General features: G+C 61.6%; 1 protein-coding gene across 2 annotated transcripts; it reads right to left on the reverse strand.

Annotated features, from left to right (window-relative positions):
* Nucleotides 1-3,976: 3,976 nt before the first annotated feature.
* TULP1 (TUB like protein 1) lies at nt 3,977-10,264 on the reverse strand. 2 transcript variants are annotated; one of them, XM_072028584.1, is made up of 10 exons: nt 9,784-10,264; nt 9,486-9,599; nt 9,256-9,390; nt 9,030-9,106; nt 8,566-8,736; nt 8,121-8,233; nt 7,385-7,493; nt 7,115-7,213; nt 6,582-6,753; nt 3,977-5,607 (listed from the first exon to the last, which is right to left on the reverse strand). In XM_072028584.1, the coding sequence occupies exons 1-10, from the start codon at nt 10,247-10,249 to the stop codon at nt 5,474-5,476; spliced, it is 1,590 nt and encodes a 529-aa protein (XP_071884685.1). In that variant the 5' UTR covers nt 10,250-10,264; the 3' UTR covers nt 3,977-5,473. The 2 variants fall into 2 exon arrangements, with proteins under 2 accessions (XP_071884685.1, XP_071884684.1); XM_072028583.1 differs by having other exon boundaries at nt 9,030-9,121.
* Nucleotides 10,265-14,313: the final 4,049 nt, after the last annotated feature.

The raw sequence follows: 14,313 nt of genomic DNA on the forward strand, positions 1-14,313 counted from the left end.
GGCGGGGCAGGGCCGACCCTCCGCCCTCCTCCTCCTCCTCCTCCTCCTCCTCCTCCTCCTCCTCCTCCTTCTTCCTCCCTGCCCGGCCTCCGGCCTCGGGGAGGCAGCGCCGAGGCCCGCCGGGGGTCGGGGCACCGAGGGGAGGCTGGGGGGGGGGATCGGGGCTCGTTCCCCTCCTCAGGGAGTTGGTGAGCAAAGGGCAGCCCGGCCCCGGCAGCGCCCTCTAGGAGCCTTCATCCACCTCCTCTTCCTCCTCCTCCTCCTCCTCTTCCTCCCGTCCTTACCCCCCCCCTGCCCTCCTGCCGGGGGTCCCCCGCTCGCCTTGGTGGCTTTCGGCACGGCTTTTGTCGCCCACCCCGCACACCTTCATCCCCCTGCACCTCCTCGTCCTCCTGGGGTCACCTTCATCCTCCTCCCTCAAGCCTTCATCCCGCCCCGCACACCTTCATCTGCACACCTGCATGGCCCGGTGCACTCCTTCATCACCCTCCTCACACCTTCATCACCCTCCTCACATCTTCATCATCCTCCTCACACCTTCATCATCCTCCTCACATCTTCATCACCCTCCTCACACCTTCATCACCCTCTGCACATCTTCATCACCCTCCTCATACCTTCATCACCCTCCTCACACCTTCATCATCCCCTGCACATCTTCATCATCCTCCTCCTCACATCATCCCCCTCCGCCCACCTCCACCACCCTCACGCCCTGCCTCACACCTTCACCCCCTCCTCATCCTCATCCCCACACCCTCACCCCCTTCCAAACCCCTCCACATCCCCATGCAGCCCCCCACGAGCCCCCCCCCGGCTCCCCCCAATACCTGGGCTGTGAAATCTCAGCCCAGGCTGTGATTTCCCCAGGGACCCCAACCAGCAGCGGGGCCGCGGTCAGTTCCTACGAGCGAGCCGATGGGTGGTAACGCGCTAAGCCGCAGCCGGCTGATCGCATGCGAGGCCCTGGCCGTGACCCAGCCCTTCTGCCAGGAGCCGTGGCCCCAATTTGGGCAGCGAGAGGCACAAGACCCCGGCTCCACGGCGCAGAGGGTCTGGCATGCGCCCAGGACCCGGCCACGTTGGGTTGTGCCATGGTGGGGCGCACGCGGAGGTGAATCGGGGAGCGGGATCCTCCCGGCGCTCCGCTCGGGGCAGGGATGCTCTTTGCATCCCATCCCTTTCAAAACCCATATTTTTCTAATTTTCGTGCCGAACTGGGGTTGTAGTCAAGCGTTTCGGGACGAGACAGCCAACGCTGCATCCTGCAAGGCGACCATCTCCGGAGCATCCAGCACATTCAGCAATCGGGGATGATTAATAAAGCCGTATCGCATTCTTCCACCCTTGGCCTGGTGCTAACTGTAAGAATCTGGACCAAAAACTGCAACAAAATGGCTGCTATTCTCCAAGGGCCGTTCTGAGCACTCGTTACTCATCCCTTACTTGGGCAAAAATGACATTGACTGCTCCTGGAGATGACAGACTTAATTGAGTTCAATAGGAGTTTAGGCTGAGTAAGGCATGAGCAAACAAGCGTGCATTAGCCCATGAATAAAAGCCTGATCTGCAAATGTTTAGGAACACATGGAACTCTGCGCAGGGGAGTAACAATGGGGTTACCGCTGCGCCGAGCTCCAAGTGCGTGCAGAAAGCGTCTGCGGGACCGGGCTTCGGCGCGGCGGCGGCGATCCAAGCGCCTGCCATGCTGGGCTGAGCTCCTTCTGGAGCGTGGCAATCCCAGCCCCGCTCTGGCTTTGGGTGTTTTTTTTTTCAGCCCTGCCGATTAGGATTTTTTTTGTTCCTCCTTCAGAAGTTCATAATCCTGGTTTCTGCTATTCTTCGTCCACTGGTGGGAACAGCGACTTCCTTTCCCGAATTATAATATAAAAGAGCTGCGAGCAGCGATGCCATAAATAATATTTTCTTATGGCCAGAACATCCAAGTCTAGGCAACACACCAAGAACAGCTACAACATTGTAAAACTCCGACACTTCTCCAGAATGGATTCACTAATTAAAAAATGATTCCTTTCTAAAAGCAGTTGAAAAATACTGGCTTCCCCATCCCTGCCCGGCGGTCGCTGTGCCGAGCAGGAGCCCGTCCTGCAAACCCGCAGCTCAGCTCGGCTTATCAGGCACGAGCCTGCCGTCCCACGTGAAAAACATCATGGAAATGAATTTGCAGGAGGGGGGGAGAGGAGAGAAAAACGCACGTCCCAGTTGCTTCTTTAATTAATTAATGTATCACCACTTCAAAGCACGGACCAAAAGCCCCGGAGGTTGAGCGCTGCTGTCTGCCGGGCAGGGCACGTGCTGGGAACCCAAGGGCTCTGGCCCTTGAATTTTGGGGTGAGGAGTTTCCGTGTGTTGGGCTCCCCTCTGGTCCCACTGGGATGCTCACATTTTGGGCTGGCATCCCTCCGTTTATCAAAGGAGGATGGGGAATGCCTGGCCACTGCCTGTGGCACCGTGGTGACGTGTCCTTGGTGGGATGCTCAACATCGAACTGGGACGTTTTTCCCCCTCTTTTCCTGATAACCTTCTCTGCAAAAATAAAATGCATTTCCTGGGCTGGCTCCCGGGAAGAACTCGTGTGCTTCATGGGGTTAAATCCAGCCCCGCACCACCAGCCTAACTCCAGCCCCCGAAATTGAAGCTTGAGCAGCCTCAAAGTCTCCGCCTCAGGGTAAAGCTCATCCCCTGGGATTGAGAAAATCCTTTCTCCGAGGAAGATGCACACTTTGGCCTCCCCTGAAGTTGATAAGGCTCCTTCTTCTTTCCCCCCCTTTTTTTTTTTTGCTTTTTTTTTTTTTTTTTTTGATCTTTTCTTGCAGCGAGCATTCCTTTCACACCCACGCACACATCCTCATCCTCACCCATTGGTCTGCCGGCACATCCGTCACACTTTCCGTCGGCCAAAGTAGATACACATTTCTTGTGCTTCAATTCCTCATCTCCTCTGGTGTTAACAGCCAGCGCAAACAAAAGGGCCCGAATATCCATCGCCCTATTAAATTGTTTTCATTTGTTCCTTGTGCTGCAGTTGGTTTGGGTTAGGAGGATTTGTGTGAGCGATTTGGGGTAGGCGGCTGGCGCTGTAATTGCTGTAGGCTGTGCGCCTTCCTTGCGCATCGCCTCCGAAGGTGCTCGTTTGGGGACGTGGTGGCATCACCCCCTCTGCAGCTTCGGGCTCCCTTTGGTTGCTTCTGCGGGGCTGCAGGCTGGGAGTTTTTTTTGGGGTGCAAGTCATAATGGAAAAAAAACAAACAGGGTTTTTTTAAGGGAGAAGCTCCCAGGGGATGAGCGGTGCTCCCGGGTGGGCGTGCGTTGGGATTTGGAGACCTCCCGGGGCCCCTCGAGCCGAACCCCGCTCCCCGGCTGCACTTTGGCTTTTCGGCTTCCACCGGTGCACAGGAAACGGAGACAAGTGCGGGTGGAGGCAGCCCTCACCCCGTCAGCCGATCGTGTCCCAATTTCAAACAGATGTGTGGTTCCCGGCTGGATTTGGGCAGAAAGCGCTCGCTTTCCCCCACATTTGCCGGCCATACCTAGCCAGGAGACGCTGGCCTTAAACCCCAGCGGCTGTTTCTCCTCTCGCTCCCAGGGTCTTGCCATGTGGGTAAGGGATAAAATCCCGCACAGGCACATGGACGGCCCCATCTGCCCCCCGTGCGATCATCGGATGAATCACGGAGCCCAAATTTGTGCGGCTTTTGGGAAAAAATGGGCTCCTTCTGCAAAGCCACCAAGGCAGATGTTGGCCAGCGTTGTGGCTGCTGCCCTGGTCCCTTGTCACCTCCCCACAGTGCTGGCATTGACGGGGGTGTGCAGGGAGCCTGTCCCACCCTGGGTTTGCTTGGTGGCACCCAGGGAAGGAGTCTTCCAGTCCCCGTGTCACTGCGATGGAGGGACGCAGCACGGGGGGTACAATCCTGCACCGCTCTCCGCATTTGGGGTGTTCTCCAACCCACGTTTGCATCGCACCAGGTGCGGGGTCCAGCACGGGTCCAGCGCTGCCACTTTCTGCCCCCAACCCCTTGTGGGGACAGGAGCATGGGGACAATGGGCTCGTGGGGACAACGGGAGCACAGGGACAATGGGAGCATGGGGACAATGGGAGCACGGGGACAGGCTCAGGCCACGGCGGTGTTGCGACACTGCCCAGCTAGGACGAGCACCCCTCTTGCACAACCACGGCTGTCTCATCTGCTTCCTGCTCCTCTGCCAGTGCGCTCCAGTCACCTTTCGTGGCACTTTGGGGGCTCAGAGAACCCCCAGGGTAGGGGAGGACCCATCTGCACCCAGGCAAGGGGACCCCAGCTTGTATCAGCATCCCTGGGGGGCAGTCTGTGAGACGAGCAGGGGAGAGAAGCATCATCAGGATGGCTTTTTGGGACACCCTGATGTGTCCCAGTGTTTCTTATCACTGAAATCAGGGATTTAGGACCCTCCATGCAGCCAGATCCTCACCCACCAAAGCTAGAAAACAGGCCATGAGCTGCCCTGCTCCCCCCACGCCGCCCTTCTCCAGCATCTCCCCTTGCTCAGCACCCATTTACAACCCAGGGGCCCGAGTCACGGGGTGGCACCCCCGCTTTGTCACCTCCGGGGACACATGGAGATGGAGCGGGGGCTCTGCGGGACCGGCCCCCGTGCAGCAGCGTGGCTCAGAGCTGCCCCACACCTCGTGAATCACCCGATGCTTCTGCCTGCGACCGTGCTTTTCCCTTCCAGGTCTGCTCCTGGGGGCACCGGGTGCCCCTCCGGCACGTGCCCACCCTATGGGGGCCAGGCTGCTCCCTGGGGACCCAAATCCCACAGGGCTCATGGGCACCCCCACGGCTTGCAGGGGCACTGCACTTCTGGGCACGTCACAGCCACTTTGTGCAGGAGAAAGTGGTGAAAATCAGGGGGTTTGTGCCCAAAAGGCACTGAGCAGTGGTGTGCGCACAGCAGAGGAGCAAACAAAGGGGTGCTGGGGGGCTGGCCCCTGCTGCTCGGCTGGGCTGGGGGCTCCTTGCCCCCCAGCAGTGTTGTGCCCACTCGTAGTGCTTAAATGAAATGTTAAATAAAATCCTGGTCCTGGAGGTGGTGGGCGCTGGGGGTGCCACGGGGTGACCTTGGGCAGAGCCCGGCCACGCGCCCGCAGGGGGACGAGGAACCACCCCAAACCAAAGGCCACCACCAACCCCCCCTTCTTGTTTAAAGAACACGCTACAAAATACAAAACAGACCAAAAAAAAAAAAAAAGAGGGATGAGTTTCCAGGATTTGAGTCCAAGAAACGTCTCAAAGGGCTGAAATCGGGATCACAGGCAGCCTCATCTGCTAAATATACCCCGGGCCTGACTCTGCCTCCTGCCCGGGACCCGCAGCCGGCCCCGGGCGAGCCGGGGAACGGGCGGCTGAAGTTGGGTGAGCGAAAAATGGGGAGCGAGGGGGCGCAGGGGGATGGGGGGCGGCGTGGGGGGCTACTCGCAGGCCAGCTTTCCGTCGAAGCTGGAGAGGGCGATGGCGAAGGCCTGCAGGGCGCACAGCGGGTAGTTGTAGTCCATGGTGAAGGCGTCGTCGGCCACGCGCCCGAACTGCATCACGATGTAGTCGGCTGTGGGACAGAGGGGAGGGCGCATGGGGTGGGGGGGGGACAGCTCCTGCGCCCCCTCCCTGCGCCCCCGTCCCTTTTTCCAAGGGGATTTAAAGAGCGGCGTGGCAACGAAACCACCCTGTGCCCAGCTCCTGCGCCCTGTTGCAGCACAATTGATCCAAAAAAACCCAATGTTTTCCCACTGTATGATCCAGCAGGGTATAGCGGGGACGTGGCACCCCTCACCCCCCCCAGCGCCCCTTCCCCACGTAGCCAGAGCCCGCGGAGGGGCGCGGATCCCACAAACCCCCGTGGGACGCCCGTGGCGTGGCCGCTGCTGTCACCGGAGCGCGGGTGACAGGAAATCTGTAAAAATAACCGGGGGCCCCCGGCAGGTTTTTTCTGTCCTGTAACCCAACACCCCGGGTGCCGATGGCTTCTGACTGTGCTGGACAGGTGACGAGCGGCCGCGGCCGGCTGCTCGCACCGGGGCTGAGCTCTGCCCCGTGGCAGGACCCTCGCTGTGGGGCTGCTCACGCCATCCCGTGGGGTGTGGGGTTTGGGGTGCTGTGGAGTTTGGGGGTGCAAACCCACCCCGGAGCCACGGTTGGGTCCTGCATCGGTCGTTGCGCACGCGGACACCCCAAGGGACTGTCCCCGAGGTGCCATGTGCCCCAGGGGTGTACATATTGGCAACGTGGGGTGCATGGTGGAGGGGAGGGGGTGCTTGGGGTGCCCCCGTGGTGTGGCACCGGGCTCAGCACCCTACAGGATGGGTCCCTGCCCTAATCTGCCCGGCAAGAGGTGACACGTGCGCTCCCTCTGCCGGAGCGCGGGGCTGCGCGCTCCACCCCGGCGCTGCCAAACGCAAGCAGGGCCCCCCAGAGCAGCCCCGCGAGACAAAATAAAATAAATAAAAATGCAGCAAAAAAAGGGTGCTTGCAGGGGTGCCGGGACCCCAGCCAAGATCAGCCCCCGAGCCGCCCCCGGCTTACGGTCGCTGCCGTGCACAATCTGGAAGTTTTTAACGGAGGCGTGGGTGACGCGGCCGTGGAAGTTGAGGACGTAGGACTGGGTCTCGTCGTTCCACACCGGCGCCTTGTTGTGCAGCTCGATCACGTTGTCCATGTTCTTGTTCTGCCACCTCATGAGGAGCCCGTCGTTGTCCTGGGGAGGGCAAGGGGGAGATGGCAAAGGGGCAAAGGGGAGGCACCCCCCGGAGCACCCCGGAGCACCCCGGAGCCCTGCCACCCCCGTGGTGTTCCCAGCGGGATGCCCCATCCCTGGGTGCTCCCCGACACGCTGCCCCATGGCAGGGCCCTGCTGGGAGAGGGGGGACAGCCCGGAGAAAAATATTTGGACACTGACACTCATCTCCACCTCCCAGAGAGGCACCTTCAATTTTAGGAACGCCTCAAAGTCTTCCTGTGCCCCAAACTGGGTAAAACCCAAGATAATCCCCAACAAATCCAGCCTTTGGGGGAGGTCTGGCCCCAGCCCCATTTGGCCCTTGGCTGCTCTGACTCACGTTTCGGGGCCGGATGGGCACCCTCTCGTTATCCGAGTTCATCCCAGGGATGATGACCGTCATCTTGCGGGGCCCTTTGAACCCCAGGACGTTCGTCTCCTGCAGGAGAAGCCCCGGCCATAAATCCAGCGACCACCGCGGGCTGCAGCCCCTCCCCAGCATCCAGCCTGCGGGCTCGGGGCCGGATCCAGCCCACCCCGCAGGTCCACAGCCCCCACTGGGATGATGCCCCGGATGCCCCATTTGGGGCCCCTTGGGGTCCCTGCTTACGTAAACCACGGCCGAGAGCTCCTGCCGCACGTTGGACCAGTCGGCGTTGGCCCTGTCCGGGTTGGCCCCGTTGTCGAACACGGTGAACTTCGTCCCCATCAGGTTGGACCTGCAGCGCCAGCACAGGACGTGACCACAGCCGGTCCCAATAATTCCCCACCTTTGTTCCCCCCCCTCCCACTGGCCACTTTCTGGCCCGGGCACCCTCTCCTCAGTGCAATGCTCGTGTAGGGCTGGGGTGCTCAGATCCTGGGGGGCCGAACCACCCACCCCGCAGCATCCCCGCACCCCTCCAGCCCAGCCCAGCAGTGCTCCAACCTCAAAACCCACCAACCCCTCCTGCTTCCCCCATCCAGCCCCGAGCACGGACACTGCAACACAACCAGCACCCAGCCTTGATCCCTTCATCTCCATTGTCCCCATTTCAGGGCACCCGTCCCCCAAAATTGGGGGGTGGGCTCGGAGGCGCTGCGGCACGGCGCCGGCGGCTCGGCGGTGCAGCGGGCCGGGGCTTGCCGCGCTCGCCGGCGCTTCTGCTCGCCTCGAGCTGCCCCACGGGAGGAACCGGCCCAGCCTGTTCCCCCTCCCTGCCCCCCCCCGACGCTCCTCAGGTCACAGCCAACAGCGGCAAACACCGAAATTCGGCCAGCCCAAACCTTCCTCCTGCGCGCCGAACCTGCTCCCGGCACGGAGAGAAAAAAAAAGGGGTGCCGGCAAAACGGGGCGCCCACCTCACCTCAGCTTCCCGATGAAGTTCTCGCCGCCCCGCGACAGGTCCGTGGGGTCGATGGAGATGAGGTAGTTGGAGGTTTTGCTCTTCTTGCGCTTCCTCCCGGCGAGGAGGAAGACCTGGGAGGACGGCGGGGCCGGGGCAGTGCCACCGCCGTCGCCCCGCCGTGCCCTTTGCGCAAGGTTTTGCGAAACGAAACCTTGTTTGGGGACCTTGCGCAATGTCCCCGCGGCCAAGACGAGCCCCAAAACACCGCCGGTGTCCCAGCCGGGGCTGTCATTAATGTGACCGTGGCTCCTGGTCACCGTGGGATGTTTCCCAGGAGGAACGACAGGGCTAGGAGCACCCAGGAGCAGCGGGACGTGCGCCGGCATCCACCCCAAATCACCAGGGTGCTCCCAGGGTGGGTGCAGAGCCCCGTGCTCTCCGTATCCCCCCCGCCCTGTCTCACCTTCTTGTCATTATCCAAGTGCAGGTAATAGGTGGGGTACAGCCCCCGATCCATGCCCTTCTTGTCCCGTGTCACCCGGCACTTGATGGTCACCCCCTGCGGAGCCGGGCGCAGCACGAACTCCTCCAGGTTGTCCACCTCGATGACGGGTGACGGGGGCCTCTCCTCCTTCTGTTGCAAGACCAAACCGGAGCCCTTTGAGCCCGTTTCCTCGTGCACAGCACCCCAGGGGCTTCCCGGAGAGCCCTCGAGCCCTGCCCGTGCCATGTGCCACCATCTCCTCTCCCAAATAACAGCTCCTCAATCCCGAAATCCCCCCGCGATGTGGCACCGCTTTGGGGACAGCACGGATGTCCCCGCCGCTCTCCAGACCCTCTGCCCACCCCAGGGGGTGCTCCAAGCCCCCAAAACCTACCCACAGGGAAAATCCCCACACCTCTTTTTTTTATTTTTTCCCCCCGTACCTTCTTGGATTTCTTCCCTTTGCCCTTCTTGTTGGAATTTTTCTGCGGTGACTCCAGGGTCTCCTCCTCGCTGTCGGCTGCTTTGGGGGGAGCTGTGAGCAGAACGGGGCAGGAGCACGGAGGGAACCCCAACACCATTGGTAACAACCCCCTGATAACCAGGGGTGCCCTGTGACCCCGAGAGCCCTTCCAGCCCCACCACCTCCCTCTCAGAGCCGACTCTCACCTTTCTTTCTGGTTTTCTTCTCCTTGGGGGGGTCCCCGCCGGTCTGGAAGAGGGACGCGGGGTTTTTCTTCTTCTCCGACCTGATGGGTTTGGTGCTGGAGTCGGAGTCGTCCTCCTCATCGCTGCCGGTGGCGGCTGGGGGACACGGGGACACCGTTACGTGGCGTGGGTGCTGCTGGCCACGGGTGCCAGCTGGGGGCAGCGGGGCCGCCCACCCCCCTCACCGGTACCTTTCTTCTTGCTTTTCTTCTCCTTCTTCTCCCCGTTCACCTGGAACATGGCCGTCGGCTCCTTCTTGGTGCTCTTGGAGGGTTTGGCTTTGCCATCGGGGTCGCTCTTGTCTCCTGGAGGGATGGACGGGGAGGGGGACAGAGGACAGGGAAGAAGGGGTGAGCAACGGAGACGATATATGGGGAGGGGGCGATGGCCCAGAGCCCCCAGCCCCCTGAGCCTCGTGGGACAGCGATGGGGACAGGATCTGAGCAAGTGACAACGGAGCTGGGATGGAGCCACCCCCTGGTCACTCACCCTTCGCCTTCAGCTTCTTCTCCCGTCCTTCACCCGCGGGGGGCTCTTTGGGCACCTTCTTCTTCAGCTTTTTCGGCGGATCTTTATCCTCCACCTCCTCTTCCTCCTCCTCATCCTCATCCTCCGAGTCCTCGGCCGGCTCTGCCCAGCGGGGACACGACGGCGTTGGCGATGGGACGGTTTCGCCGGGAGCAGGTCCCCGCAGCCCCCAATTTTTTCGGCAGGGACCGTCCCCCCCCCAAGCACCGGCTGCCGTGGGCACGATCCCGGCCGTGGGTGGCGGCGGGGGGGCGCGCACGGCCACACCGCCCCCTCGTGGCTGCGGCCCCGGGGCGCACACGCGCGACGCGGGGGCGCGCGTGGGGCCGGGGATTTGGGGTCCTCGTCCTCCTCCCCGTGCCTTTAGCGGATTTTGGGGACAAAAAGCACCCCAGGGGCGTGCAGAGCCGCTGCAGACGCGCCCCATGGGTGGTGGGGATGGGTGCTGCCCGCCGTGTCCCCCCCCCCCTCACCTTGTGGCTTCTTTGGGACCTTGGCCACGCGGGAGCGGGGTGCCGGGCTCTCCTTCTTCTTTTGGGGTTCCCGGGTGGCTTTGGGGCAGCGGTCCTTGTCGCTCTCCTCCTCCCCTTTCTCCTCCTTCTTCTTCCTCAGCTTCTTCACCCCTGGGCATTTCAAGCGACCCCGTGATGGAGAGCGCCGTGCCTGGGGGGCCTGGCGTGTCCCAGGGCAAATGGCAAAGCCCCCACACGTCCCCGAGCTTCAGGGGGACTGGGGCTGGCAGGGGGACCCCCAGGCTGCCTCATTTACCCTGTGCTGGGGCAGGGGGCTCCTCTGCACCCCCCGACTCGCCCGGCTTCTTCACCCGCAGCCGCCGGGGCTTGGCTTCGGGTGCAGGCTCCGGTGTGGGCTCCTGCCGCTTCTTCTTCACTTTCTGCCCTCATTGATGGTGCTGCCGAGACGAGACCACCCCAGGGTGAAATCCCTGCTCCTACAGCAGCCGCAGCCCTTTCTGAAATGCCCCAAATGTGGGCATTTTGTGGGAGCGGGGGTGCCCGAAACGCGGGCAGGGGAGCAGGGATGCGCTCACCCCACCAAACAGCGCCTTACCGTGGGGCAGCCCCGCGGAGGGAAAGCAGAGGGAGGAAAACCAAAAGTGCTGTTAGCAGACAGACAGGACAGCGGTGGCACTGGGACGTGCCAGCTCAGGGGACGAGGGACGTGACGCTGGCATTGCCATGGGGACGTGGGGTGGCTTTTTATGGGGAGCCACCACCCCCGTCATCTCCTGGGGACAGGGGACACCCAGGGGGACCCCAGCCGGGACAAGGGACACGGGGACAGGCGGCACAGCTCCGTGCCCCCGTCTCCTCTCACCCACACAAAAGGTCCCCGTGGAAACCCGGCTGTGGGTACGGAGCCTCGAGGCCGTGGGGAGGGCTGGGGGACGCCGGAGCCTCAAGGATCGAGGTCAGTGAGGAGCGAGGCGGGAGGAAGCGGGGGATTGGGGGCAGCACACCTAATCCCCTTTAACCTGGGCTATAAATAACGCTGATTTACCCAATACAGAGCATGTGGCGCAGCACCGAGCTGCGGGCAGGGGACGTTTGGGGAGTAGGGGCCAGCTCCGGGCCCCATGAAGGTGCAGCAGTGCTGGTTGCATCGGGGTCCCCACCCCAAAAAGGGCTTTTCCCCCCTTGCCAAGGTTTTGCTGCCAGCTGGGCAGAGCCCCCAGTGCAGCAGCACCACGGGGGGGTTGCAAAGGGCCAGATCCAGCCCCCAGCACCAACACTTTGCCTTCTCCTAAAATGCATCCCCAGGGGGCTCCTGCTGGGGCTGGAAACCCCCAGGTCTTTATATCCTCAGCTTGATGCCCTCGAATAGCTCCTTCACCCCTTTAATCCCTTAAGCAGCGCAGGAGACCGGCCCTTTGCTTCGTTACTTAACGAAGCCCTTTGAGGAGGGGCTGCTAATTAAAGCAGGCTGATTACATCTCTGCGAGACCCCCCTCTGCGGGGGGCTGACCCCCGGGGGCTGTGCCGAAATGCAGCCCCCCCCCCCCCCCCCCAGAGCAGAGGGTCCGGCTGTCGGGGTCACAGCCCCTGGAAAGTGAGTCACCGCTGACAGCTCAGCCGAAAGGCTTAATTAAAGCACTAATTAGGAACAAAGAGCCCACCTCATGGGCCCCGTGGAGTGATGGAGATGGGCTTTGGAAGGATGCACGAGGGAGTGGGGGGTCCCAAATTTCGGCCCCCAGTTGGGGCTGGGCACCATGAGGGAGGACCAGATCCCATCCTGGTGTGGGGCTGGGGGCGTCCCCATCCTCAGTCCTGGGGAAGAGCCCGTGGCACCAGGACCTGGGGGGGGGGAAGGATTTGTCCTCACCTGCTTTGGCTTCTGCTGCTGGGGGCTCCCCGACTCCTCGCTGGGGCTGTGGGGGCACAGGAAGGAAAGGGGTGAGGGCTTTCCCCAGCTCTGGGGGGGTTTGGGGGAGAACTGAACCCTACACAGCTTCCCCGGGGGGGCGAGAGCCTCCTGCTGGGGCCGGACCCTGCACAGGTGAGAGCTGGAAGGTGGGGAGGGGGGGGAGCCTCCCATGAAACCTTCCCAAAATGCTGTTGTTTCCTCGCAGCTTCATCCCATTTTGGCCATGCCAATACATCCAGTGCCACCGAAAATAAATATTTGAGCCTTTTCCTTCCCCAAAACTTCCCATTTTTTAAAAGGACACAGCAGCCACAAGGAGGAGGAGCGGGGCGCGTGTGCCAGCGTTTTGGGTCTCACGTCTCAGCTCCACTCGTTTTGTTTTGTGACATTGAAACCTTTCCATCACTTTTGCATCAGAACGGGTTGAAATGGCAATTTTTGGTGGTGCTGAGTCAAAAGGGACCCCGCTTTGCCAAAGCAGCTGCCCCCATCCTGACCAGGGCGAGCTCGTCCCTCCCCGCCAGGCAGCACAGGACGGGGTCTGCCTCTGCCCAGGCTGACAGCAACGAGGTTAATTTGGCAAAATCCGCCCTAATTAACTCCTTCCCTCTGCAATCCAACGAGCATCCTCACACCCACCCTCAGAACAACAAAAAAACTCAACCAGAATATCACCCCGCAATTAAATAGGAAAAAAAGGAACCGGAGCAGGCGAAGCGCACAGTGGGAGCGCATCGCACCCCGAGGACCTCATCCTGCCCGGCCCCGCTCACCTTTCGGCTGCCCAAACCTCTCGTAGGATCTCCGTCTGCAGCGGCATGGCCCCGACCTGCTCCCCAAAAGCAGCCCCCGCAGCCCCCGCAGCCGCTACCGGCCTGGGGCCAGCTCCATGGGCTCAGCCCCACGAGCTCAGCCCCACGCCGGTTCCACCAGCCCCACGGCACCGTGGGGGACAAGTGAGTGGAGGATGCGATTAACTTTTTCTTTCTCTTGCCACTGGGTAATAGGATTTCAGGGATGGCGGCCAGCCCCGTGGGGAGAGGCAGAGCGCGGCAGCTGTCGCGGTAATCCCAGAAAACGGGGAGCCCGTGGGAGTGGGGCGTAAAGGAGACCCTGGGGGGCTTTTGGGGTGCATGGTTCCTCCCAGTGCTGGCTGTGGGGGCCCTGCAGAGCAGGCTCCATAGCTTCCCAGGGGATGCCACCTCTTCTTTTTAGGGATGCCACCTCTTCTTTTTAGGGATACTTCCCTTTTTTCCACCTCCAAATGGCATCTTGGTGTCACAACGAGGGGACTTGGGTTGGTTGCACGATGCGTGTGGGGGAAGCCCATGCAGGGGCGATGCCGGGGGGGTCCTCTGCATGCCCTAGGGTGGTGCTGGTCCCTGCTCTGCTCCGAGCCGCGTCCCTGTGCTGGTCAATCTCTGCTCCAAACCCCAGTCCCACTGGGTGAGGGGACCCAGCCCCTGCGCGATGCTGCCCCCCAGCCCACCTCCCCCTGCCAGGGCTGCCCGCGGGCGCTCTCTGGTTGAATGCTGGACAAAACAAAGCTGCACAAATCCCTGCTGGGCTCAGCCTGGCCTTGCCCAGCCATGCACACACCAAACCCCACTGCAGCCTCCCTTCCCAGCCCAGGCCCACTAGATGGCATTTAAACACCGTGCGCCCAGCACAGGGCATCCTCGGCGCACCCTGAGCCACGGAGAGGGACAAACAGCGAGACCCCCGCCTTGCAGAGCAAGCAGCAAGGCTCTGAAAAGCCTAAAAAGCTGCTCTGGGTGAATAATTGTCTCCTGTTTCTGCTGAAGAGAGCAGCAGCCCCTCTCTGCGTCGCTGCTCGGGTTTATTCGCAGCTCGTGCACGGCGCTCAGGGCTGCACGCAGCCAGCACCAGGGGTTTCGATGCCTTGGGTATGAAATGCTCCCACTAACCTCCAAACTGTCCTTGTCTGCCCACCTGCAATTTTCTCTTAAAAGGAGGAGAAAAGTATGAAGCCTCGAGAAGCCAGCTGAAATAAAAACGTGCGTAAAAATAGGGGGGAAAAGCCCAGAAACTGCAAAGCAAGTTGCAAGTTTCCACAGAGCAAGCCAGGGGTGTTTCATAAGGAAA

Source organism: Anas platyrhynchos, chromosome 27 (genome assembly GCF_047663525.1).
Source record: "Anas platyrhynchos isolate ZD024472 breed Pekin duck chromosome 27, IASCAAS_PekinDuck_T2T, whole genome shotgun sequence".
NCBI lineage: Eukaryota > Metazoa > Chordata > Aves > Anseriformes > Anatidae > Anas > Anas platyrhynchos.